The sequence below is a fragment of the Manis pentadactyla genome, unplaced genomic scaffold (assembly GCF_030020395.1).
Source record: "Manis pentadactyla isolate mManPen7 unplaced genomic scaffold, mManPen7.hap1 scaffold_419, whole genome shotgun sequence".
In the NCBI taxonomy this organism is placed as follows: Eukaryota; Metazoa; Chordata; class Mammalia; order Pholidota; family Manidae; genus Manis; species Manis pentadactyla.
This window is the reverse complement of record NW_026644802.1, coordinates 43,631-69,134: the sequence shown is the minus strand read 5'-3', so window position 1 is coordinate 69,134 and position 25,504 is coordinate 43,631. Positions and strand designations below refer to the sequence as shown.

General features: G+C 46.6%; 1 protein-coding gene across 1 annotated transcript in view; it reads left to right on the top strand.

Moving 5' to 3' along the window:
* Positions 1 to 25,504, top strand: part of LOC130682394 (nuclear envelope pore membrane protein POM 121-like) — a gene marked incomplete at its 5' end in the record, with an annotated part of 57,211 nt that overhangs the window by 26,835 nt on the left and 4,872 nt on the right. The window contains one exon of the mRNA XM_057496758.1: positions 24,045 to 24,357. Coding sequence (XP_057352741.1) covers positions 24,045 to 24,357 — 313 coding nt within the window. The remainder of the gene's footprint in view (positions 1 to 24,044; positions 24,358 to 25,504) is intronic.

The window sequence follows — 25,504 nt, the reverse complement described above, 5'->3', positions numbered from 1 at the left end:
GAGCCAGGTGTGGCTAGAGGTTATAAAGGAAAGTGGGATAAACTGACATGAAGAGACAGGCAGAAAGGAAGATCATTCACAGCCTTTCAAAATGTTTTTTTTTCTTGGTATCTATCTACAATTACCTTAAGAGCATTGTATTTATTTGGCTTCCCTCTTCACCAAGTACCCCGCACAAACCCCATTAGGGTCACTGTCCATCAGCTTAGTAACATGCTGTAGAATCACTGCTTGTCTTCTGTGTGTAGCCTAGCCATCCCCATGCCGCCCCACATTATACATGCTAGTCATAATGCCCCCTTTCTTTTTCCCTGCCTTTACCCTCCCTTCCCACCCGTCTTCCTCAGTCCCTTTCTCTTTGGTGACTGGTAGTCCATTCTTGGGTTCTGTGATTCTGCTGCTGTTTTGTTCCTTCAGTTTTTCCTTTGCTCTTATACTCCCGAGATGAGTGAAATCATTTGGTACTTGTCTTTCTCCGCCTCGTTTATTTCACTGAGCATACCCCCCCTAGCTCCAACCATGTTGTTGCAAATGGTAGGATTCATTTTCTTCTTATGGCTGAATTATATTCCATTTGCATACATTCATCTACTTTTGGACACGTAGGTTCTTTCCATTTCTTGGCTGTTGTAAGTAGTGCTGCGATAAACTTAGGGGTACATGTGTCTTTTTCAAAATTAGGCTGCTGTATTCTCAGGGTAAATTCCTAGGAGCGCTATTCCTGGGTCAAATGGTATTTCTGTTTTGAGCTTTTTGAGGAACCTCCATATTGCTTTCCACAATGCTTGAACGAATTTACATTCCCACCAACAGTGTAGGAGGGTTCCCCTCTCTCCACAACCTTGCCAACATTTGTTGTGGTTTGTCTTTTCGATGGTGGCGATCCTTACTGGTGTGAGGTGATATCTCACTGTGGTTTTAATTTTCATTTCTCTGATGACAAGTGGTGTGGTGCATCTTTTCATGTATCTGTTGTCCACCTGAATTTCTTCTTTGGAGAACTCCCTGTTCAGCTCCCCTGCCCACATTTTTATTGGAATATTTGCACTTTGTTTGTTGAGGTGTGTTAGCTCTTGATATATTTTGGATGTCAACCCTTTATTGGATCTGTCATTTATGAATATATTCTCCCATGCTGTAGGATGCCCTTTTCTTCTGTTGATGGTGCCCTTACCTGTACAGAAGCTCTTAAGCTTGACATAGTCCTATTTGTTCATTTTTCCTTTCTTTCCCTGGAGAGATATGTTCACGAAGAAGTCGCTCTTGTTTATGTCCAAGATATTTTCGCCTGTCTTTCTCTAAGAGGTTTATGGTTTCTTGGCTTACATTCGGGGGTTCGATCAGTTTTGAATATACTTTTGTGTATGGGGTTAGACAATGATCCATGTTTGCTCCTTTTTTGCAGCCATCACCACCGGCTTTGGAGCTGTGACCCAGCACACCAGCTGTGGGACCAGTACATCCGGGTTTGGCAGCACCATCTCAGCGCCCTTCACATCTATGGTGTCAGCAGGCCCCACTGACAGTGGGGGATTTGGGACAGGCGTGCCTGCCACCCACAGCAGCCCTACCACCGCGGCACTTGGCTTTGGGTCAGGGCGGAGTGGGAGAACTGGTCCCAAGAACCCCTTTTGGGGAGCCTTAAAACCGAGCTCCCTGGGTGCAGCTGGCCAGAGCACACCAACTGCTTTCCATGTGGCCAGCACGCCTCAGAACACTCCTGGGTTTGCAGGTGAGTTTTGCAATGGGTTCGGTCTGCAGTGCCAGGCGCTGTCTTAAGTGCTGACACAGTCTCCGCTTTCGGAGCCGTATGCTTTGGTGAAGATTTAGACGTTATCACAAAAGTTATCTGTGAACAACTTCAGGTAGCAGTGTAACTCATAACCGTAGGAGCTATTTAGGTATTCAGCGACAGCCTTTCTGGGACAATAGCAAACTGAGGCCATGGCCGCAGTTCCAGGTTTGGGAGCAGGGGCAGCGGCGGGCGGTGAGGACTTTACAGGCACAGGAGCAAAGGCCCAAAGGCAGAGATGAGCTTATGTTTTCGTGAGCAGAGAAGAGCCAGGTGTGGCTAGAGGTTATAAAGGAAAGTGGGATAAACTGACATGAAGAGACAGGCAGAAAGGAAGATCATTCACAGCCTTTTAAAATGTTTTTTTTTCTTGGTATCTATCTACAATTACCTTAAGAACATTGTATTTATTTGGCTTCCCTCTTCACCAAGTACCCCGCACAAACCCCATTAGGGTCACTGTCCATCAGCTTAGTAACATGCTGTAGAATCACTGCTTGTCTTCTGTGTGTAGCCTAGCCATCCCCGTGCCGCCCCACATTATACATGCTAATCATAATGCCCCCTTTCTTTTTCCCTGCCCTTACCCACCCTTCCCACCTGTCTTCCTCAGTCCCTTTCTCTTTGGTGACTGGTAGTCCATTCTTGGGTTCTGTGATTCTGCTGCTGTTTTGTTCCTTCAGTTTTTCCTTTGCTCTTATACTCCCGAGATGAGTGAAATCATTTGGTACTTGTCTTTCTCCTCCTCGTTTATTTCACTGAGCATACCCCCCCTAGCTCCAACCATGTTGTTGCAAATGGTAGGATTCATTTTCTTCTTATGACTGAATTATATTCCATTTGCATACATTCATCTACTGTTGGACACGTAGGTTGTTTCCATTTCTTGGCTGTTGTAGGTAGTGCTGCGATAAACATAGGGGTACATGTGTCTTTTTCAAAATTAGGCTGCTGTATTCTCAGGGTAAATTCCTAGGAGCGCTATTCCTGGGTCAAATGGTATTTCTGTTTTGAGCTTTTTGAGGAACCTCCATATTGCTTTCCACAATGCTTGAACGAATTTACATTCCCACCAACAGTGTAGGAGGGTTCCCCTCTCTCCACAACCTTGCCAACATTTGTTGTGGTTTGTCTTTTCGATGGTGGCGATCCTTACTGGTGTGAGGTGATATCTCACTGTGGTTTTAATTTTCATTTCTCTGATGACAAGTGGTGTGGTGCATCTTTTCATGTATCTGTTGGCCACCTGAATTTCTTCTTTGGAGAACTCCCTGTTCAGCTCCCCTGCCCACATTTTTATTGGAATATTTGCACTTTGTTTGTTGAGGTGTGTTAGCTCTTGATATATTTTGGATGTCAACCCTTTATTGGATCTGTCATTTATGAATATATTCTCCCATGCTGTAGGATGCCCTTTTCTTCTGTTGATGGTGCCCTTACCTGTACAGAAGCTCTTAAGCTTGACATAGTCCCATTTGTTCATTTTTCTTTTCTTTCCCTGGAGAGATATGTTCACGAAGAAGTCGCTCTTGTTTATGTCCAAGATATTTTCGCCTGTCTTTCTCTAAGAGGTTTATGGTTCCTTGGCTTACATTCGGGGGTTCGATCAGTTTTGAATATACTTTTGTGTATGGGGTTAGACAATGATCCATGTTTGCTCCTTTTTTGCAGCCATCACCACCGGCTTTGGAGCTGTGACCCAGCCCACCAGCTGTGGGACCATTACATCCGGGTTTGGCAGCACCATCTCAGCGCCCTTCACATCTATGGTGTCAGCAGGCCCCACTGGCAGTGGCGGACTTGGGACAGGCGTGCCTGCCCCCCACAGCAGCCCTACCACCGGGGCACTTGGCTTTGGGTCAGGGCGGAGTGGGAGAACTGGTCCCAAGAACCCCTTTTGGGGAGCCTTAAAACCGAGCTCCCTGGGTGCAGCTGGCCAGAGCACACCAACTGCTTTCCATGTGGCCAGCATGCCTCAGAACACTCCTGGGTTTGGAGGTGAGTTTTGGAATGGGTTCGGTCTGCAGTGCCAGGCGCTGTCTTAAGTGCTGACACAGTCTCCGCTTTCGGAGCCGTATGCTGTGGTGAAGATTTAGACGTTATCACAAAAGTTATCTGTGAACAGATTCAGGTAACAGTGTAACTCATAACCGGAGGAGCTATTTAGGTATTCAGCTGCAGCCTTTCTGGGACAATAGCAAACTGAGACCATGGCCGCAGTTCCAGGTTTGGGAGCAGGGGCAGCGGCGGGCGGTGAGGACTTTACAGGCACAGGAGCAAAGGCCCAAAGGCAGAGATGAGCTTATGTTTTCGTGAGCAGAGAAGAGCCAGGTGTGGCTAGAGGTTATAAAGGAAAGTGGGATAAACTGACATGAAGAGACAGGCAGAAAGGAAGATCATTCACAGCCTTTTGAAATGTTTTTTTTTCTTGGTATCTATCTACAATTACCTTAAGAACATTGTATTTATTTGGCTTCCCTCTTCACCAAGTACCCCGCACAAACCCCATTAGGGTCACTGTCCATCAGCTTAGTAACATGCTGTAGAATCACTGCTTGTCTTCTGTGTGTAGCCTAGCCATCCCCGTGCCGCCCCACATTATACATGCTTATCATAATGCCCCCTTTCTTTTTCCCTGCCTTTACCCTCCCTTCCCACCCGTCTTCCTCAGTCCCTTTCTCTTTGGTGACTGGTAGTCCATTCATGGGTTCTGTGATTCTGCTGCTGTTTTGTTCCTTCAGTTTTTCCTTTGCTCTTATACTCCCGAGATGAGTGAAATCATTTGGTACTTGTCTTTCTCCGCCTCGTTTATTTCACTGAGCATACCCCCCCTAGCTCCAACCATGTTGTTGCAAATGGTAGGATTCATTTTCTTCTTATGGCTGAATTATATTCCATTTGCATACATTCATCTACTGTTGGACACGTAGGTTGTTTCCATTTCTTGGCTGTTGTAAGTAGTGCTGCGATAAACATAGGGGTACATGTGTCTTTTTCAAAATTAGGCTGCTGTATTCTCAGGGTAAATTCCTAGGAGCGCTATTCCTGGGTCAAATGGTATTTCTGTTTTGAGCTTTTTGAGGAACCTCCACATTGCTTTCCACAATGCTTGAACGAATTTACATTCCCACCAACAGTGTAGAAGGGTTCCCCTCTCTCCACAACCTTGCCAACATTTGTTGTGGTTTGTCTTTTCGATGGTGGCGATCCTTACTGGTGTGAGGTGATATCTCACTGTGGTTTTAATTTTCATTTCTCTGATGACAAGTGGTGTGGTGCATCTTTTCATGTATCTGTTGGCCACCTGAATTTCTTCTTTGGAGAACTCCCTGTTCAGCTCCCCTGCCCACATTTTTATTGGAATATTTGCACTGTGTTTGTTGAGGTGTGTTAGCTCTTGATATATTTTGGATGTCAACCCTTTATTGGATCTGTCATTTATGAATATATTCTCCCATGCTGTAGGATGCCCTTTTCTTCTGTTGATGGTGCCCTTACCTGTACAGAAGCTCTTAAGCTTGACATAGTCCCATTTGTTCATTTTTCTTTTCTTTCCCTGGAGAGATATGTTCACGAAGAAGTCGCTCTTGTTTATGTCCAAGATATTTTCGCCTGTCTTTCTCTAAGAGGTTTATGGTTCCTTGGCTTACATTCGGGGGTTCGATCAGTTTTGAATATACTTTTGTGTATGGGGTTAGACAATGATCCATGTTTGCTCCTTTTTTGCAGCCATCACCACCGGCTTTGGAGCTGTGACCCAGCACACCAGCTGTGGGACCAGTACATCCGGGTTTGGCAGCACCATCTCAGCGCCCTTCACATCTATGGTGTCAGCAGGCCCCACTGGCAGTGGCGGACTTGGGACAGGCGTGCCTGCCCCCCACAGCAGCCCTACCACCGGGGCACTTGGCTTTGGGTCAGGGCGGAGTGGGAGAACTGGTCCCAAGAACCCCTTTTGGGGAGCCTTAAAACCGAGCTCCCTGGGTGCAGCTGGCCAGAGCACACCAACTGCTTTCCATGTGGCCAGCACGCCTCAGAACACTCCTGGGTTTGCAGGTGAGTTTTGCAATGGGTTCGGTCTGCAGTGCCAGGCGCTGTCTTAAGTGCTGACACAGTCTCCGCTTTCGGAGCCGTATGCTTTGGTGAAGATTTAGACGTTATCACAAAAGTTATCTGTGAACAACTTCAGGTAGCAGTGTAACTCATAACCGTAGGAGCTATTTAGGTATTCAGCGACAGCCTTTCTGGGACAATAGCAAACTGAGGCCATGGCCGCAGTTCCAGGTTTGGGAGCAGGGGCAGCGGCGGGCGGTGAGGACTTTACAGGCACAGGAGCAAAGGCCCAAAGGCAGAGATGAGCTTATGTTTTCGTGAGCAGAGAAGAGCCAGGTGTGGCTAGAGGTTATAAAGGAAAGTGGGATAAACTGACATGAAGAGACAGGCAGAAAGGAAGATCATTCACAGCCTTTTAAAATGTTTTTTTTTCTTGGTATCTATCTACAATTACCTTAAGAACATTGTATTTATTTGGCTTCCCTCTTCACCAAGTACCCCGCACAAACCCCATTAGGGTCACTGTCCATCAGCTTAGTAACATGCTGTAGAATCACTGCTTGTCTTCTGTGTGTAGCCTAGCCATCCCCGTGCCGCCCCACATTATACATGCTAATCATAATGCCCCCTTTCTTTTTCCCTGCCCTTACCCACCCTTCCCACCTGTCTTCCTCAGTCCCTTTCTCTTTGGTGACTGGTAGTCCATTCTTGGGTTCTGTGATTCTGCTGCTGTTTTGTTCCTTCAGTTTTTCCTTTGCTCTTATACTCCCGAGATGAGTGAAATCATTTGGTACTTGTCTTTCTCCTCCTCGTTTATTTCACTGAGCATACCCCCCCTAGCTCCAACCATGTTGTTGCAAATGGTAGGATTCATTTTCTTCTTATGACTGAATTATATTCCATTTGCATACATTCATCTACTGTTGGACACGTAGGTTGTTTCCATTTCTTGGCTGTTGTAGGTAGTGCTGCGATAAACATAGGGGTACATGTGTCTTTTTCAAAATTAGGCTGCTGTATTCTCAGGGTAAATTCCTAGGAGCGCTATTCCTGGGTCAAATGGTATTTCTGTTTTGAGCTTTTTGAGGAACCTCCATATTGCTTTCCACAATGCTTGAACGAATTTACATTCCCACCAACAGTGTAGGAGGGTTCCCCTCTCTCCACAACCTTGCCAACATTTGTTGTGGTTTGTCTTTTCGATGGTGGCGATCCTTACTGGTGTGAGGTGATATCTCACTGTGGTTTTAATTTTCATTTCTCTGATGACAAGTGGTGTGGTGCATCTTTTCATGTATCTGTTGGCCACCTGAATTTCTTCTTTGGAGAACTCCCTGTTCAGCTCCCCTGCCCACATTTTTATTGGAATATTTGCACTTTGTTTGTTGAGGTGTGTTAGCTCTTGATATATTTTGGATGTCAACCCTTTATTGGATCTGTCATTTATGAATATATTCTCCCATGCTGTAGGATGCCCTTTTCTTCTGTTGATGGTGCCCTTACCTGTACAGAAGCTCTTAAGCTTGACATAGTCCCATTTGTTCATTTTTCTTTTCTTTCCCTGGAGAGATATGTTCACGAAGAAGTTGCTCTTGTTTATGTCCAAGATATTTTCGCCTGTCTTTCTCTAAGAGGTTTATGGTTCCTTGGCTTACATTCGGGGGTTCGATCAGTTTTGAATATACTTTTGTGTATGGGGTTAGACAATGATCCATGTTTGCTCCTTTTTTGCAGCCATCACCACCGGCTTTGGAGCTGTGACCCAGCCCACCAGCTGTGGGACCATTACATCCGGGTTTGGCAGCACCATCTCAGCGCCCTTCACATCTATGGTGTCAGCAGGCCCCACTGGCAGTGGCGGACTTGGGACAGGCGTGCCTGCCCCCCACAGCAGCCCTACCACCGGGGCACTTGGCTTTGGGTCAGGGCGGAGTGGGAGAACTGGTCCCAAGAACCCCTTTTGGGGAGCCTTAAAACCGAGCTCCCTGGGTGCAGCTGGCCAGAGCACACCAACTGCTTTCCATGTGGCCAGCATGCCTCAGAACACTCCTGGGTTTGGAGGTGAGTTTTGGAATGGGTTCGGTCTGCAGTGCCAGGCGCTGTCTTAAGTGCTGACACAGTCTCCGCTTTCGGAGCCGTATGCTGTGGTGAAGATTTAGACGTTATCACAAAAGTTATCTGTGAACAGATTCAGGTAACAGTGTAACTCATAACCGGAGGAGCTATTTAGGTATTCAGCTGCAGCCTTTCTGGGACAATAGCAAACTGAGACCATGGCCGCAGTTCCAGGTTTGGGAGCAGGGGCAGCGGCGGGCGGTGAGGACTTTACAGGCACAGGAGCAAAGGCCCAAAGGCAGAGATGAGCTTATGTTTTCGTGAGCAGAGAAGAGCCAGGTGTGGCTAGAGGTTATAAAGGAAAGTGGGATAAACTGACATGAAGAGACAGGCAGAAAGGAAGATCATTCACAGCCTTTTGAAATGTTTTTTTTTCTTGGTATCTATCTACAATTACCTTAAGAACATTGTATTTATTTGGCTTCCCTCTTCACCAAGTACCCCGCACAAACCCCATTAGGGTCACTGTCCATCAGCTTAGTAACATGCTGTAGAATCACTGCTTGTCTTCTGTGTGTAGCCTAGCCATCCCCGTGCCGCCCCACATTATACATGCTTATCATAATGCCCCCTTTCTTTTTCCCTGCCTTTACCCTCCCTTCCCACCCGTCTTCCTCAGTCCCTTTCTCTTTGGTGACTGGTAGTCCATTCATGGGTTCTGTGATTCTGCTGCTGTTTTGTTCCTTCAGTTTTTCCTTTGCTCTTATACTCCCGAGATGAGTGAAATCATTTGGTACTTGTCTTTCTCCGCCTCGTTTATTTCACTGAGCATACCCCCCCTAGCTCCAACCATGTTGTTGCAAATGGTAGGATTCATTTTCTTCTTATGGCTGAATTATATTCCATTTGCATACATTCATCTACTGTTGGACACGTAGGTTGTTTCCATTTCTTGGCTGTTGTAAGTAGTGCTGCGATAAACATAGGGGTACATGTGTCTTTTTCAAAATTAGGCTGCTGTATTCTCAGGGTAAATTCCTAGGAGCGCTATTCCTGGGTCAAATGGTATTTCTGTTTTGAGCTTTTTGAGGAACCTCCACATTGCTTTCCACAATGCTTGAACGAATTTACATTCCCACCAACAGTGTAGAAGGGTTCCCCTCTCTCCACAACCTTGCCAACATTTGTTGTGGTTTGTCTTTTCGATGGTGGCGATCCTTACTGGTGTGAGGTGATATCTCACTGTGGTTTTAATTTTCATTTCTCTGATGACAAGTGGTGTGGTGCATCTTTTCATGTATCTGTTGGCCACCTGAATTTCTTCTTTGGAGAACTCCCTGTTCAGCTCCCCTGCCCACATTTTTATTGGAATATTTGCACTGTGTTTGTTGAGGTGTGTTAGCTCTTGATATATTTTGGATGTCAACCCTTTATTGGATCTGTCATTTATGAATATATTCTCCCATGCTGTAGGATGCCCTTTTCTTCTGTTGATGGTGCCCTTACCTGTACAGAAGCTCTTAAGCTTAACATAGTCCCATTTGTTCATTTTTCCTTTCTTTCCCTGAAGAGATATGTTCACGAAGAAGTCGCTCTTGTTTATGACCAAGATATTTTCGCCTGTCTTTCTCTAAGAGGTTTATGGTTTCTTGGCTTACATTCGGGGGTTCGATCAGTTTTGAATATACTTTTGTGTATGGGGTTAGACAATGATCCATGTTTGCTCCTTTTTTGCAGCCATCACCTCCGGCTTTGGAGCTGTGACTCAGCCCACCAGCTGTGGGACCAGTACATCCGGGTTTGGCAGCACCATCTCAGCGCCCTTCACATCTATGGTGTCAGCAGGCCCCACTGGCAGTGGCGGACTTGGGACAGGCGTGCCTGCCCCCCACAGCAGCCCTACCACCGGGGCACTTGGCTTTGGGTCAGGGCGGAGTGGGAGAACTGGTCCCAAGAACCCCTTTTGGGGAGCCTTAAAACCGAGCTCCCTGGGTGCAGCTGGCCAGAGCACACCAACTGCTTTCCATGTGGCCAGCACGCCTCAGAACACTCCTGGGTTTGGAGGTGAGTTTTGGAATGGGTTCGGTCTGCAGTGCCAGGCGCTGTCTTAAGTGCTGACACAGTCTCCGCTTTCGGAGCCGTATGCTTTGGTGAAGATTTAGACGTTATCACCAAAGTTATCTGTGAACAGCTTCAGGTAGCAGTGTAACTCATCACCGGAGGAGCTATTTAGGTATTCAGCGGCATCCTTTCTGGGACAATAGCAAACTGAGGCCATGGCCGCAGTTCCAGGTTTGGGAGCAGGGGCAGCGGCGGGCGGTGAGGACTTTACAGGCACAGGAGCAAAGGCCCAAAGGCAGAGATGAGCTTATGTTTTCGTGAGCAGAGAAGAGCCAGGTGTGGCTAGAGGTTATAAAGGAAAGTGGGATAAACTGACATGAAGAGACAGGCAGAAAGGAAGATCATTCACAGCCTTTCAAAATGTTTTTTTTTCTTGGTATCTATCTACAATTACCTTAAGAGCATTGTATTTATTTGGCTTCCCTCTTCACCAAGTACCCCGCACAAACCCCATTAGGGTCACTGTCCATCAGCTTAGTAACATGCTGTAGAATCACTGCTTGTCTTCTGTGTGTAGCCTAGCCATCCCCGTGCCGCCCCACATTATACATGCTAGTCATAATGCCCCCTTTCTTTTTCCCTGCCTTTACCCTCCCTTCCCACCCGTCTTCCTCAGTCCCTTTCTCTTTGGTGACTGGTAGTCCATTCTTGGGTTCTGTGATTCTGCTGCTGTTTTGTTCCTTCAGTTTTTCCTTTGCTCTTATACTCCCGAGATGAGTGAAATCATTTGGTACTTGTCTTTCTCCGCCTCGTTTATTTCACTGAGCATACCCCCCCTAGCTCCAACCATGTTGTTGCAAATGGTAGGATTCATTTTCTTCTTATGGCTGAATTATATTCCATTTGCATACATTCATCTACTTTTGGACACGTAGGTTCTTTCCATTTCTTGGCTGTTGTAAGTAGTGCTGCGATAAACTTAGGGGTACATGTGTCTTTTTCAAAATTAGGCTGCTGTATTCTCAGGGTAAATTCCTAGGAGCGCTATTCCTGGGTCAAATGGTATTTCTGTTTTGAGCTTTTTGAGGAACCTCCATATTGCTTTCCACAATGCTTGAACGAATTTACATTCCCACCAACAGTGTAGGAGGGTTCCCCTCTCTCCACAACCTTGCCAACATTTGTTGTGGTTTGTCTTTTCGATGGTGGCGATCCTTACTGGTGTGAGGTGATATCTCACTGTGGTTTTAATTTTCATTTCTCTGATGACAAGTGGTGTGGTGCATCTTTTCATGTATCTGTTGGCCACCTGAATTTCTTCTTTGGAGAACTCCCTGTTCAGCTCCCCTGCCCACATTTTTATTGGAATATTTGCACTTTGTTTGTTGAGGTGTGTTAGCTCTTGATATATTTTGGATGTCAACCCTTTATTGGATCTGTCATTTATGAATATATTCTCCCATGCTGTAGGATGCCCTTTTCTTCTGTTGATGGTGCCCTTACCTGTACAGAAGCTCTTAAGCTTGACATAGTCCTATTTGTTCATTTTTCCTTTCTTTCCCTGGAGAGATATGTTCACGAAGAAGTCGCTCTTGTTTATGTCCAAGATATTTTCGCCTGTCTTTCTCTAAGAGGTTTATGGTTTCTTGGCTTACATTCAGGGGTTCGATCAGTTTTGAATATACTTTTGTGTATGGGGTTAGACAATGATCCATGTTTGCTCCTTTTTTGCAGCCATCACCACCGGCTTTGGAGCTGTGACCCAGCACACCAGCTGTGGGACCAGTACATCCGGGTTTGGCAGCACCATCTCAGCGCCCTTCACATCTATGGTGTCAGCAGGCCCCACTGGCAGTGGCGGACTTGGGACAGGCGTGCCTGCCCCCCACAGCAGCCCTACCACCGGGGCACTTGGCTTTGGGTCAGGGCGGAGTGGGAGAACTGGTCCCAAGAACCCCTTTTGGGGAGCCTTAAAACCGAGCTCCCTGGGTGCAGCTGGCCAGAGCACACCAACTGCTTTCCATGTGGCCAGCACGCCTCAGAACACTCCTGGGTTTGCAGGTGAGTTTTGCAATGGGTTCGGTCTGCAGTGCCAGGCGCTGTCTTAAGTGCTGACACAGTCTCCGCTTTCGGAGCCGTATGCTTTGGTGAAGATTTAGACGTTATCACAAAAGTTATCTGTGAACAACTTCAGGTAGCAGTGTAACTCATAACCGTAGGAGCTATTTAGGTATTCAGCGACAGCCTTTCTGGGACAATAGCAAACTGAGGCCATGGCCGCAGTTCCAGGTTTGGGAGCAGGGGCAGCGGCGGGCGGTGAGGACTTTACAGGCACAGGAGCAAAGGCCCAAAGGCAGAGATGAGCTTATGTTTTCGTGAGCAGAGAAGAGCCAGGTGTGGCTAGAGGTTATAAAGGAAAGTGGGATAAACTGACATGAAGAGACAGGCAGAAAGGAAGATCATTCACAGCCTTTTAAAATGTTTTTTTTTCTTGGTATCTATCTACAATTACCTTAAGAACATTGTATTTATTTGGCTTCCCTCTTCACCAAGTACCCCGCACAAACCCCATTAGGGTCACTGTCCATCAGCTTAGTAACATGCTGTAGAATCACTGCTTGTCTTCTGTGTGTAGCCTAGCCATCCCCGTGCCGCCCCACATTATACATGCTAATCATAATGCCCCCTTTCTTTTTCCCTGCCCTTACCCACCCTTCCCACCTGTCTTCCTCAGTCCCTTTCTCTTTGGTGACTGGTAGTCCATTCTTGGGTTCTGTGATTCTGCTGCTGTTTTGTTCCTTCAGTTTTTCCTTTGCTCTTATACTCCCGAGATGAGTGAAATCATTTGGTACTTGTCTTTCTCCTCCTCGTTTATTTCACTGAGCATACCCCCCCTAGCTCCAACCATGTTGTTGCAAATGGTAGGATTCATTTTCTTCTTATGACTGAATTATATTCCATTTGCATACATTCATCTACTGTTGGACACGTAGGTTGTTTCCATTTCTTGGCTGTTGTAGGTAGTGCTGCGATAAACATAGGGGTACATGTGTCTTTTTCAAAATTAGGCTGCTGTATTCTCAGGGTAAATTCCTAGGAGCGCTATTCCTGGGTCAAATGGTATTTCTGTTTTGAGCTTTTTGAGGAACCTCCATATTGCTTTCCACAATGCTTGAACGAATTTACATTCCCACCAACAGTGTAGGAGGGTTCCCCTCTCTCCACAACCTTGCCAACATTTGTTGTGGTTTGTCTTTTCGATGGTGGCGATCCTTACTGGTGTGAGGTGATATCTCACTGTGGTTTTAATTTTCATTTCTCTGATGACAAGTGGTGTGGTGCATCTTTTCATGTATCTGTTGGCCACCTGAATTTCTTCTTTGGAGAACTCCCTGTTCAGCTCCCCTGCCCACATTTTTATTGGAATATTTGCACTTTGTTTGTTGAGGTGTGTTAGCTCTTGATATATTTTGGATGTCAACCCTTTATTGGATCTGTCATTTATGAATATATTCTCCCATGCTGTAGGATGCCCTTTTCTTCTGTTGATGGTGCCCTTACCTGTACAGAAGCTCTTAAGCTTGACATAGTCCCATTTGTTCATTTTTCTTTTCTTTCCCTGGAGAGATATGTTCACGAAGAAGTCGCTCTTGTTTATGTCCAAGATATTTTCGCCTGTCTTTCTCTAAGAGGTTTATGGTTCCTTGGCTTACATTCGGGGGTTCGATCAGTTTTGAATATACTTTTGTGTATGGGGTTAGACAATGATCCATGTTTGCTCCTTTTTTGCAGCCATCACCACCGGCTTTGGAGCTGTGACCCAGCCCACCAGCTGTGGGACCATTACATCCGGGTTTGGCAGCACCATCTCAGCGCCCTTCACATCTATGGTGTCAGCAGGCCCCACTGGCAGTGGCGGACTTGGGACAGGCGTGCCTGCCCCCCACAGCAGCCCTACCACCGGGGCACTTGGCTTTGGGTCAGGGCGGAGTGGGAGAACTGGTCCCAAGAACCCCTTTTGGGGAGCCTTAAAACCGAGCTCCCTGGGTGCAGCTGGCCAGAGCACACCAACTGCTTTCCATGTGGCCAGCATGCCTCAGAACACTCCTGGGTTTGGAGGTGAGTTTTGGAATGGGTTCGGTCTGCAGTGCCAGGCGCTGTCTTAAGTGCTGACACAGTCTCCGCTTTCGGAGCCGTATGCTGTGGTGAAGATTTAGACGTTATCACAAAAGTTATCTGTGAACAGATTCAGGTAACAGTGTAACTCATAACCGGAGGAGCTATTTAGGTATTCAGCTGCAGCCTTTCTGGGACAATAGCAAACTGAGACCATGGCCGCAGTTCCAGGTTTGGGAGCAGGGGCAGCGGCGGGCGGTGAGGACTTTACAGGCACAGGAGCAAAGGCCCAAAGGCAGAGATGAGCTTATGTTTTCGTGAGCAGAGAAGAGCCAGGTGTGGCTAGAGGTTATAAAGGAAAGTGGGATAAACTGACATGAAGAGACAGGCAGAAAGGAAGATCATTCACAGCCTTTTGAAATGTTTTTTTTTCTTGGTATCTATCTACAATTACCTTAAGAACATTGTATTTATTTGGCTTCCCTCTTCACCAAGTACCCCGCACAAACCCCATTAGGGTCACTGTCCATCAGCTTAGTAACATGCTGTAGAATCACTGCTTGTCTTCTGTGTGTAGCCTAGCCATCCCCGTGCCGCCCCACATTATACATGCTTATCATAATGCCCCCTTTCTTTTTCCCTGCCTTTACCCTCCCTTCCCACCCGTCTTCCTCAGTCCCTTTCTCTTTGGTGACTGGTAGTCCATTCATGGGTTCTGTGATTCTGCTGCTGTTTTGTTCCTTCAGTTTTTCCTTTGCTCTTATACTCCCGAGATGAGTGAAATCATTTGGTACTTGTCTTTCTCCGCCTCGTTTATTTCACTGAGCATACCCCCCCTAGCTCCAACCATGTTGTTGCAAATGGTAGGATTCATTTTCTTCTTATGGCTGAATTATATTCCATTTGCATACATTCATCTACTGTTGGACACGTAGGTTGTTTCCATTTCTTGGCTGTTGTAAGTAGTGCTGCGATAAACATAGGGGTACATGTGTCTTTTTCAAAATTAGGCTGCTGTATTCTCAGGGTAAATTCCTAGGAGCGCTATTCCTGGGTCAAATGGTATTTCTGTTTTGAGCTTTTTGAGGAACCTCCACATTGCTTTCCACAATGCTTGAACGAATTTACATTCCCACCAACAGTGTAGGAGGGTTCCCCTCTCTCCACAACCTTGCCAACATTTGTTGTGGTTTGTCTTTTCGATGGTGGCGATCCTTACTGGTGTGAGGTGATATCTCACTGTGGTTTTAATTTTCATTTCTCTGATGACAAGTGGTGTGGTGCATCTTTTCATGTATCTGTTGGCCACCTGAATTTCTTCTTTGGAGAACTCCCTGTTCAGCTCCCCTGCCCACATTTTTATTGGAATATTTGCACTGTGTTTGTTGAGGTGTGTTAGCTCTTGATATATTTTGGATGTCACCCCTTTATTGGATCTGTCATTTATGAATATATTCTCCCATGCTGTAGGATGCCCTTTTCTTCTGTTGATGGTGCCCTTACCTGTACAGAAGCTCTTAAGCTTGACATAGTCCCATTTGTTCATTTTTCTTTTCTTTCCCTGGAGAGATATGTTCACGAAGAAGTCGCTCTTGTTTATGTCCAAGATATTTTCGCCTGTCTTTCTCTAAGAGGTTTATGGTTCCTTGGCTTACATTCGGGGGTTCGATCAGTTTTGAATATACTTTTGTGTATGGGGTTAGACAATGATCCATGTTTGCTCCTTTTTTGCAGCCATCACCACCGGCTTTGGAGCTGTGACCCAGCCCACCAGCTGTGGGACCATTACATCCGGGTTTGGCAGCACCATCTCAGCGCCCTTCACATCTATGGTGTCAGCAGGCCCCACTGGCAGTGGCGGACTTGGGACAGGCGTGCCTGCCCCCCACAGCAGCCCTACCACCGGGGCACTTGGCTTTGGGTCAGGGCGGAGTGGGAGAACTGGTCCCAAGAACCCCTTTTGGGGAGCCTTAAAACCGAGCTCCCTGGGTGCAGCTGGCCAGAGCACACCAACTGCTTTCCATGTGGCCAGCATGCCTCAGAACACTCCTGGGTTTGGAGGTGAGTTTTGGAATGGGTTCGGTCTGCAGTGCCAGGCGCTGTCTTAAGTGCTGACACAGTCTCCGCTTTCGGAGCCGTATGCTGTGGTGAAGATTTAGACGTTATCACAAAAGTTATCTGTGAACAGATTCAGGTAACAGTGTAACTCATAACCGGAGGAGCTATTTAGGTATTCAGCTGCAGCCTTTCTGGGACAATAGCAAACTGAGACCATGGCCGCAGTTCCAGGTTTGGGAGCAGGGGCAGCGGCGGGCGGTGAGGACTTTACAGGCACAGGAGCAAAGGCCCAAAGGCAGAGATGAGCTTATGTTTTCGTGAGCAGAGAAGAGCCAGGTGTGGCTAGAGGTTATAAAGGAAAGTGGGATAAACTGACATGAAGAGACAGGCAGAAAGGAAGATCATTCACAGCCTTTTGAAATGTTTTTTTTTCTTGGTATCTATCTACAATTACCTTAAGAACATTGTATTTATTTGGCTTCCCTCTTCACCAAGTACCCCGCACAAACCCCATTAGGGTCACTGTCCATCAGCTTAGTAACATGCTGTAGAATCACTGCTTGTCTTCTGTGTGTAGCCTAGCCATCCCCGTGCCGCCCCACATTATACATGCTTATCATAATGCCCCCTTTCTTTTTCCCTGCCTTTACCCTCCCTTCCCACCCGTCTTCCTCAGTCCCTTTCTCTTTGGTGACTGGTAGTCCATTCATGGGTTCTGTGATTCTGCTGCTGTTTTGTTCCTTCAGTTTTTCCTTTGCTCTTATACTCCCGAGATGAGTGAAATCATTTGGTACTTGTCTTTCTCCGCCTCGTTTATTTCACTGAGCATACCCCCCCTAGCTCCAACCATGTTGTTGCAAATGGTAGGATTCATTTTCTTCTTATGGCTGAATTATATTCCATTTGCATACATTCATCTACTGTTGGACACGTAGGTTGTTTCCATTTCTTGGCTGTTGTAAGTAGTGCTGCGATAAACATAGGGGTACATGTGTCTTTTTCAAAATTAGGCTGCTGTATTCTCAGGGTAAATTCCTAGGAGCGCTATTCCTGGGTCAAATGGTATTTCTGTTTTGAGCTTTTTGAGGAACCTCCACATTGCTTTCCACAATGCTTGAACGAATTTACATTCCCACCAACAGTGTAGGAGGGTTCCCCTCTCTCCACAACCTTGCCAACATTTGTTGTGGTTTGTCTTTTCGATGGTGGCGATCCTTACTGGTGTGAGGTGATATCTCACTGTGGTTTTAATTTTCATTTCTCTGATGACAAGTGGTGTGGTGCATCTTTTCATGTATCTGTTGGCCACCTGAATTTCTTCTTTGGAGAACTCCCTGTTCAGCTCCCCTGCCCACATTTTTATTGGAATATTTGCACTGTGTTTGTTGAGGTGTGTTAGCTCTTGATATATTTTGGATGTCAACCCTTTATTGGATCTGTCATTTATGAATATATTCTCCCATGCTGTAGGATGCCCTTTTCTTCTGTTGATGGTGCCCTTACCTGTACAGAAGCTCTTAAGCTTAACATAGTCCCATTTGTTCATTTTTCCTTTCTTTCCCTGAAGAGATATGTTCACGAAGAAGTCGCTCTTGTTTATGACCAAGATATTTTCGCCTGTCTTTCTCTAAGAGGTTTATGGTTTCTTGGCTTACATTCGGGGGTTCGATCAGTTTTGAACATACTTTTGTGTATGTGGTTAGACAATGATCCATGTTTGCTCCTTTTTTGCAGCCATCACCTCCGGCTTTGGAGCTGTGACTCAGCCCACCAGCTGTGGGACCAGTACATCCGGGTTTGGCAGCACCATCTCAGCGCCCTTCACATCTATGGTGTCAGCAGGCCCCACTGGCAGTGGCGGACTTGGGACAGGCGTGCCTGCCCCCCACAGCAGCCCTACCACCGCGGCACTTGGCTTTGGGTCAGGGCGGAGTGGGAGAACTGGTCCCAAGAACCCCTTTTGGGGAGCCTTAAAACCGAGCTCCCTGGGTGCAGCTGGCCAGAGCACACCAACTGCTTTCCATGTGGCCAGCACGCCTCAGAACACTCCTGGGTTTGGAGGTGAGTTTTGGAATGGGTTCGGTCTGCAGTGCCAGGCGCTGTCTTAAGTGCTGACACAGTCTCCGCTTTCGGAGCCGTATGCTTTGGTGAAGATTTAGACGTTATCACCAAAGTTATCTGTGAACAGCTTCAGGTAGCAGTGTAACTCATCACCGGAGGAGCTATTTAGGTATTCAGCGACAGCCTTTCTGGGACAATAGCAAACTGAGGCCATGGCCGCAGTTCCAGGTTTGGGAGCAGGGGCAGCGGCGGGCGGTGAGGACTTTACAGGCACAGGAGCAAAGGCCCAAAGGCAGAGATGAGCTTATGTTTTCGTGAGCAGAGAAGAGCCAGGTGTGGCTAGAGGTTATAAAGGAAAGTGGGATAAACTGACATGAAGAGACAGGCAGAAAGGAAGATCATTCACAGCCTTTCAAAATGTTTTTTTTTCTTGGTATCTATCTACAATTACCTTAAGAGCATTGTATTTATTTGGCTTCCCTCTTCACCAAGTACCCCGCACAAACCCCATTAGGGTCACTGTCCATCAGCTTAGTAACATGCTGTAGAATCACTGCTTGTCTTCTGTGTGTAGCCTAGCCATCCCCGTGCCGCCCCACATTATACATGCTAGTCATAATGCCCCCTTTCTTTTTCCCTGCCTTTACCCTCCCTTCCCACCCGTCTTCCTCAGTCCCTTTCTCTTTGGTGACTGGTAGTCCATTCTTGGGTTCTGTGATTCTGCTGCTGTTTTGTTCCTTCAGTTTTTCCTTTGCTCTTATACTCCCGAGATGAGTGAAATCATTTGGTACTTGTCTTTCTCCGCCTCGTTTATTTCACTGAGCATACCCCCCCTAGCTCCAACCATGTTGTTGCAAATGGTAGAATTCATTTTCTTCTTATGGCTGAATTATATTCCATTTGCATACATTCATCTACTGTTGGACACGTAGGTTCTTTCCATTTCTTGGCTGTTGTAAGTAGTGCTGCGATAAACATAGGGGTACATGTGTCTTTTTCAAAATTAGGCTGCTGTATTCTCAGGGTAAATTCCTAGGAGCGCTATTCCTGGGTCAAATGGTATTTCTGTTTTGAGCTTTTTGAGGAACCTCCACATTGCTTTCCACAATGCTTGAACGAATTTACATTCCCACCAACAGTGTAGGAGGGTTCCCCTCTCTCCACAACCTTGCCAACATTTGTTGTGGTTTGTCTTTTCGATGGTGGCGATCCTTACTGGTGTGAGGTGATATCTCACTGTGGTTTTAATTTTCATTTCTCTGATGACAAGTGGTGTGGTGCATCTTTTCATGTATCTGTTGGCCACCTGAATTTCTTCTTTGGAGAACTCCCTGTTCAGCTCCCCTGCCCACATTTTTATTGGAATATTTGCACTTTGTTTGTTGAGGTGTGTTAGCTCTTGATATATTTTGGATGTCAACCCTTTATTGGATCTGTCATTTATGAATATATTCTCCCATGCTGTAGGATGCCCTTTTCTTCTGTTGATGGTGCCCTTACCTGTACAGAAGCTCTTAAGCTTGACATAGTCCCATTTGTTCATTTTTCCTTTCTTTCCCTGGAGAGATATGTTCACGAAGAAGTCGCTCTTGTTTATGTCCAAGATATTTTCGCCTGTCTTTCTCTAAGAGGTTTATGGTTTCTTGGCTTACATTTCGGGGGTTCGATCAGTGTTGAATATACTTTTGTGTATGGGGTTAGACAATGATCCATGTTTGCTCCTTTTTTGCAGCCATCACCACCGGCTTTGGAGCTGTGACCCAGCCCACCAGCTGTGGGACCAGTACATCCGGGTTTGGCAGCACCATCTCAGCGCCCTTCACATCTATGGTGTCAGCAGGCCCCACTGGCAGTGGCGGACTTGGGACAGGCGTGCCTGCCCCCCACAGCAGCCCTACCACCGGGGCACTTGGCTTTGGGTCAGGGCGGAGTGGGAGAACTGGTCCCAAGAACCCCTTTTGGGGAGCCTTAAAACCGAGCTCCCTGGGTGCAGCTGGCCAGAGCACACCAACTGCTTTCCATGTGGCCAGCACGCCTCAGAACACTCCTGGGTTTGCAGGTGAGTTTTGGAATGGGTTCGGTCTGCAGTGCCAGGCGCTGTCTTGAGTGCTGACACAGTCTCCGCTTTCGGAGCCGTATGCTGTGGTGAAGATTTAGACGTTATCACCAAAGTTATCTGTGAACAGCTTCAGGTAGCAGTGTAACTCATCACCGGAAGAGCTATTTAGGTATTCAGCGGCAGACTTTCTGGGACAATAGCAAACTGAGGCCATGGCCGCAGTTCCAGGTTTGGGAGCAGGGGCAGCGGCGGGCGGTGAGGACTTTACAGGCACAGGAGCAAAGGCCCAAAGGCAGAGATGAGCTTATGTTTTCGTGAGCAGAGAAGAGCCAGGTGTGGCTAGAGGTTATAAAGGAAAGTGGGATAAACTGACATGAAGAGACAGGCAGAAAGGAAGATCATTCACAGCCTTTTAAAATGTTTTTTTTTCTTGGTATCTATCTACAATTACCTTAAGAACATTGTATTTATTTGGCTTCCCTCTTCACCAAGTACCCCGCACAAACCCCATTAGGGTCACTGTCCATCAGCTTAGTAACATGCTGTAGAATCACTGCTTGTCTTCTGTGTGTAGCCTAGCCATCCCTGTGCCGCCCCACATTATACATGCTTATCATAATGCCCCCTTTCTTTTTCCCTGCCTTTACCCTCCCTTCCCACCCGTCTTCCTCAGTCCCTTTCTCTTTGGTGACTGGTAGTCCATTCATGGGTTCTGTGATTCTGCTGCTGTTTTGTTCCTTCAGTATTTCCTTTGCTCTTATACTCCCGAGATGAGTGAAATCATTTGGTACTTGTCTTTCTCCGCCTCGTTTATTTCACTGAGCATACCCCCCCTAGCTCCAACCATGTTGTTGCAAATGGTAGGATTCATTTTCTTCTTATGGCTGAATTATATTCCATTTGCATACATTCATCTACTGTTGGACACGTAGGTTGTTTCCATTTCTTGGCTGTTGTAAGTAGTGCTGCGATAAACATAGGGGTACATGTGTCTTTTTCAAAATTAGGCTGCTGTATTCTCAGGGTAAATTCCTAGGAGCGCTATTCCTGGGTCAAATGGTATTTCTGTTTTGAGCTTTTTGAGGAACCTCCACATTGCTTTCCACAATGCTTGAACGAATTTACATTCCCACCAACAGTGTAGGAGGGTTCCCCTCTCTCCACAACCTTGCCAACATTTGTTGTGGTTTGTCTTTTCGATGGTAGCGATCCTTACTGGTGTGAGGTGATATCTCACTGTGGTTTTAATTTTCATTTCTCTGATGACAAGTGGTGTGGTGCATCTTTTCATGTATCTGTTGGCCACCTGAATTTCTTCTTTGGAGAACTCCCTGTTCAGCTCCCCTGCCCACATTTTTATTGGAATATTTGCACTGTGTTTGTTGAGGTGTGTTAGCTCTTGATATATTTTGGATGTCAACCCTTTATTGGATCTGTCATTTATGAATATATTCTCCCATGCTGTAGGATGCCCTTTTCTTCTGTTGATGGTGCCCTTACCTGTACAGAAGCTCTTAAGCTTAACATAGTCCCATTTGTTCATTTTTCCTTTCTTTCCCTGAAGAGATATGTTCACGAAGAAGTCGCTCTTGTTTATGACCAAGATATTTTCGCCTGTCTTTCTCTAAGAGGTTTATGGTTTCTTGGCTTACTTTCGGGGGTTCGATCAGTTTTGAACATACTTTTGTGTATGTGGTTAGACAATGATCCATGTTTGCTCCTTTTTTGCAGCCATCACCTCCGGCTTTGGAGCTGTGACCCAGCACACCAGCTGTGGGACCAGTACATCCGGGTTTGGCAGCACCATCTCAGCGCCCTTCACATCTATGGTGTCAGCAGGCCCCACTGGCAGTGGCGGACTTGGGACAGGCGTGCCTGCCCCCCACAGCAGCCCTACCACCGGGGCACTTGGCTTTGGGTCAGGGCGGAGTGGGAGAACTGGTCCCAAGAACCCCTTTTGGGGAGCCTTAAAACCGAGCTCCCTGGGTGCAGCTGGCCAGAGCACACCAACTGCTTTCCATGTGGCCAGCACGCCTCAGAACACTCCTGGGTTTGGAGGTGAGTTTTGGAATGGGTTCGGTCTGCAGTGCCAGGCGCTGTCTTAAGTGCTGACACAGTCTCCGCTTTCGGAGCCGTATGCTTTGGTGAAGATTTAGACGTTATCACCAAAGTTATCTGTGAACAGCTTCAGGTAGCAGTGTAACTCATCACCGGAGGAGCTATTTAGGTATTCAGCGGCAGCCTTTCTGGGACAATAGCAAACTGAGGCCATGGCCGCAGTTCCAGGTTTGGGAGCAGGGGCAGCGGCGGGCGGTGAGGACTTTACAGGCACAGGAGCAAAGGCCCAAAGGCAGAGATGAGCTTATGTTTTCGTGAGCAGAGAAGAGCCAGGTGTGGCTAGAGGTTATAAAGGAAAGTGGGATAAACTGACATGAAGAGACAGGCAGAAAGGAAGATCATTCACAGCCTTTCAAAATGTTTTTTTTTCTTGGTATCTATCTACAATTACCTTAAGAGCATTGTATTTATTTGGCTTCCCTCTTCACCAAGTACCCCGCACAAACCCCATTAGGGTCACTGTCCATCAGCTTAGTAACATGCTGTAGAATCACTGCTTGTCTTCTGTGTGTAGCCTAGCCATCCCCGTGCCGCCCCACATTATACATGCTAGTCATAATGCCCCCTTTCTTTTTCCCTGCCTTTACCCTCCCTTCCCACCCGTCTTCCTCAGTCCCTTTCTCTTTGGTGACTGGTAGTCCATTCTTGGGTTCTGTGATTCTGCTGCTGTTTTGTTCCTTCAGTTTTTCCTTTGCTCTTATACTCCCGAGATGAGTGAAATCATTTGGTACTTGTCTTTCTCCGCCTCGTTTATTTCACTGAGCATACCCCCCCTAGCTCCAACCATGTTGTTGCAAATGGTAGGATTCATTTTCTTCTTATGGCTGAATTATATTCCATTTGCATACATTCATCTACTGTTGGACACGTAGGTTGTTTCCATTTCTTGGCTGTTGTAAGTAGTGCTGCGATAAACATAGGGGTACATGTGTCTTTTTCAAAATTAGGCTGCTGTATTCTCAGGGTAAATTCCTAGGAGCGCTATTCCTGGGTCAAATGGTATTTCTGTTTTGAGCTTTTTGAGGAACCTCCACATTGCTTTCCACAATGCTTGAACGAATTTACATTCCCACCAACAGTGTAGGAGGGTTCCCCTCTCTCCACAACCTTGCCAACATTTGTTGTGGTTTGTCTTTTCGATGGTGGCGATCCTTACTGGTGTGAGGTGATATCTCACTGTGGTTTTAATTTTCATTTCTCTGATGACAAGTGGTGTGTTGCATCTTTTCATGTATCTGTTGGCCACCTGAATTTCTTCTTTGGAGAACTCCCTGTTCAGCTCCCCTGCCCACATTTTTATTGGAATATTTGCACTTTGTTTGTTGAGGTGTGTTAGCTCTTGATATATTTTGGATGTCAACCCTTTATTGGATCTGTCATTTATGAGTATATTCTCCCATGCTGTAGGATGCCCTTTTCTTCTGTTGATGGTGCCCTTACCTGTACAGAAGCTCTTAAGCTTGACATAGTCCCATTTGTTCATTTTTCCTTTCTTTCCCTGGAGAGATATGTTCACGAAGAAGTCGCTCTTGTTTATGTCCAAGATATTTTCGCCTGTCTTTCTCTAAGAGGTTTATGGTTTCTTGGCTTACATTCGGGGTTTCGATCAGTGTTGAATATACTTTTGTGTATGGGGTTAGACAATGATCCATGTTTGCTCCTTTTTGGCAGCCATCACCTCCGGCTTTGGAGCTGTGACCCAGCCCACCAGCTGTGGGACCAGTACATCCGGGTTTGGCAGCACCATCTCAGCGCCCTTCACATCTATGGTGTCAGCAGGCCCCACTGGCAGTGGCGGACTTGGGACAGGCGTGCCTGCCCCCCACAGCAGCCCTACCACCGGGGCACTTGGCTTTGGGTCAGGGCGGAGTGGGAGAACTGGTCCCAAGAACCCCTTTTGGGGAGCCTTAAAACCGAGCTCCCTGGGTGCAGCTGGCCAGAGCACACCAACTGCTTTCCATGTGGCCAGCACGCCTCAGAACACTCCTGGGTTTGGAGGTGAGTTTTGGAATGGGTTCGGTCTGCAGTGCCAGGCGCTGTCTTAAGTGCTGACACAGTCTCCGCTTTCGGAGCCGTATGCTGTGGTAAAGATTTAGACGTTATCACCAAAGTTATCTGTGAACAGCTTCAGGTAGCAGTGTAACTCATCACCGGAAGAGCTATTTAGGTATTCAGCGGCAGCCTTTCTGGGACAATAGCAAACTGAGGCCATGGCCGCAGTTCCAGGTTTGGGAGCAGGGGCAGCGGCGGGCGGTGAGGACTTTACAGGCACAGGAGCAAAGGCCCAAAGGCAGAGATGAGCTTATGTTTTCGTGAGCAGAGAAGAGCCAGGTGTGGCTAGAGGTTATAAAGGAAAGTGGGATAAACTGACATGAAGAGACAGGCAGAAAGGAAGATCATTCACAGCCTTTCAAAATGTTTTTTTTTCTTGGTATCTATCTACAATTACCTTAAGAGCATTGTATTTATTTGGCTTCCCTCTTCACCAAGTACCCCGCACAAACCCCATTAGGGTCACTGTCCATCAGCTTAGTAACATGCTGTAGAATCACTGCTTGTCTTCTGTGTGTAGCCTAGCCATCCCCGTGCCGCCCCACATTATACATGCTAGTCATAATGCCCCCTTTCTTTTTCCCTGCCCTTACCCACCCTTCACACCCGTCTTCCTCAGTCCCTTTCTCTTTCGTGACTGTTAGTCCATTCTTGGGTTCTGTGATTCTGCTGCTGTTTTGTTCCTTCAGTTTTTCCTTTGCTCTTATACTCCCGAGATGAGTGAAATCATTTGGTACTTGTCTTTCTCCGCCTCGTTTATTTCACTGAGCATACCCCCCCTAGCTCCAACCATGTTGTTGCAAATGGTAGGATTCATTTTCTTCTTATGGCTGAATTATATTCCATTTGCATACATTCATCCACTGTTGGACACGTAGGTTGTTTCCATTTCTTGGCTGTTGTAAGTAGTGCTGCGATAAACATAGAGGTACATGTGTCTTTTTCAAAATTAGGCTGCTGTATTCTCAGGGTAAATTCCTAGGAGCGCTATTCCTGGGTCAAATGGTATTTCTGTTTTGAGCTTTTTGAGGAACCTCCATATTGCTTTCCACAATGCTTGAACGAATTTACATTCCCAC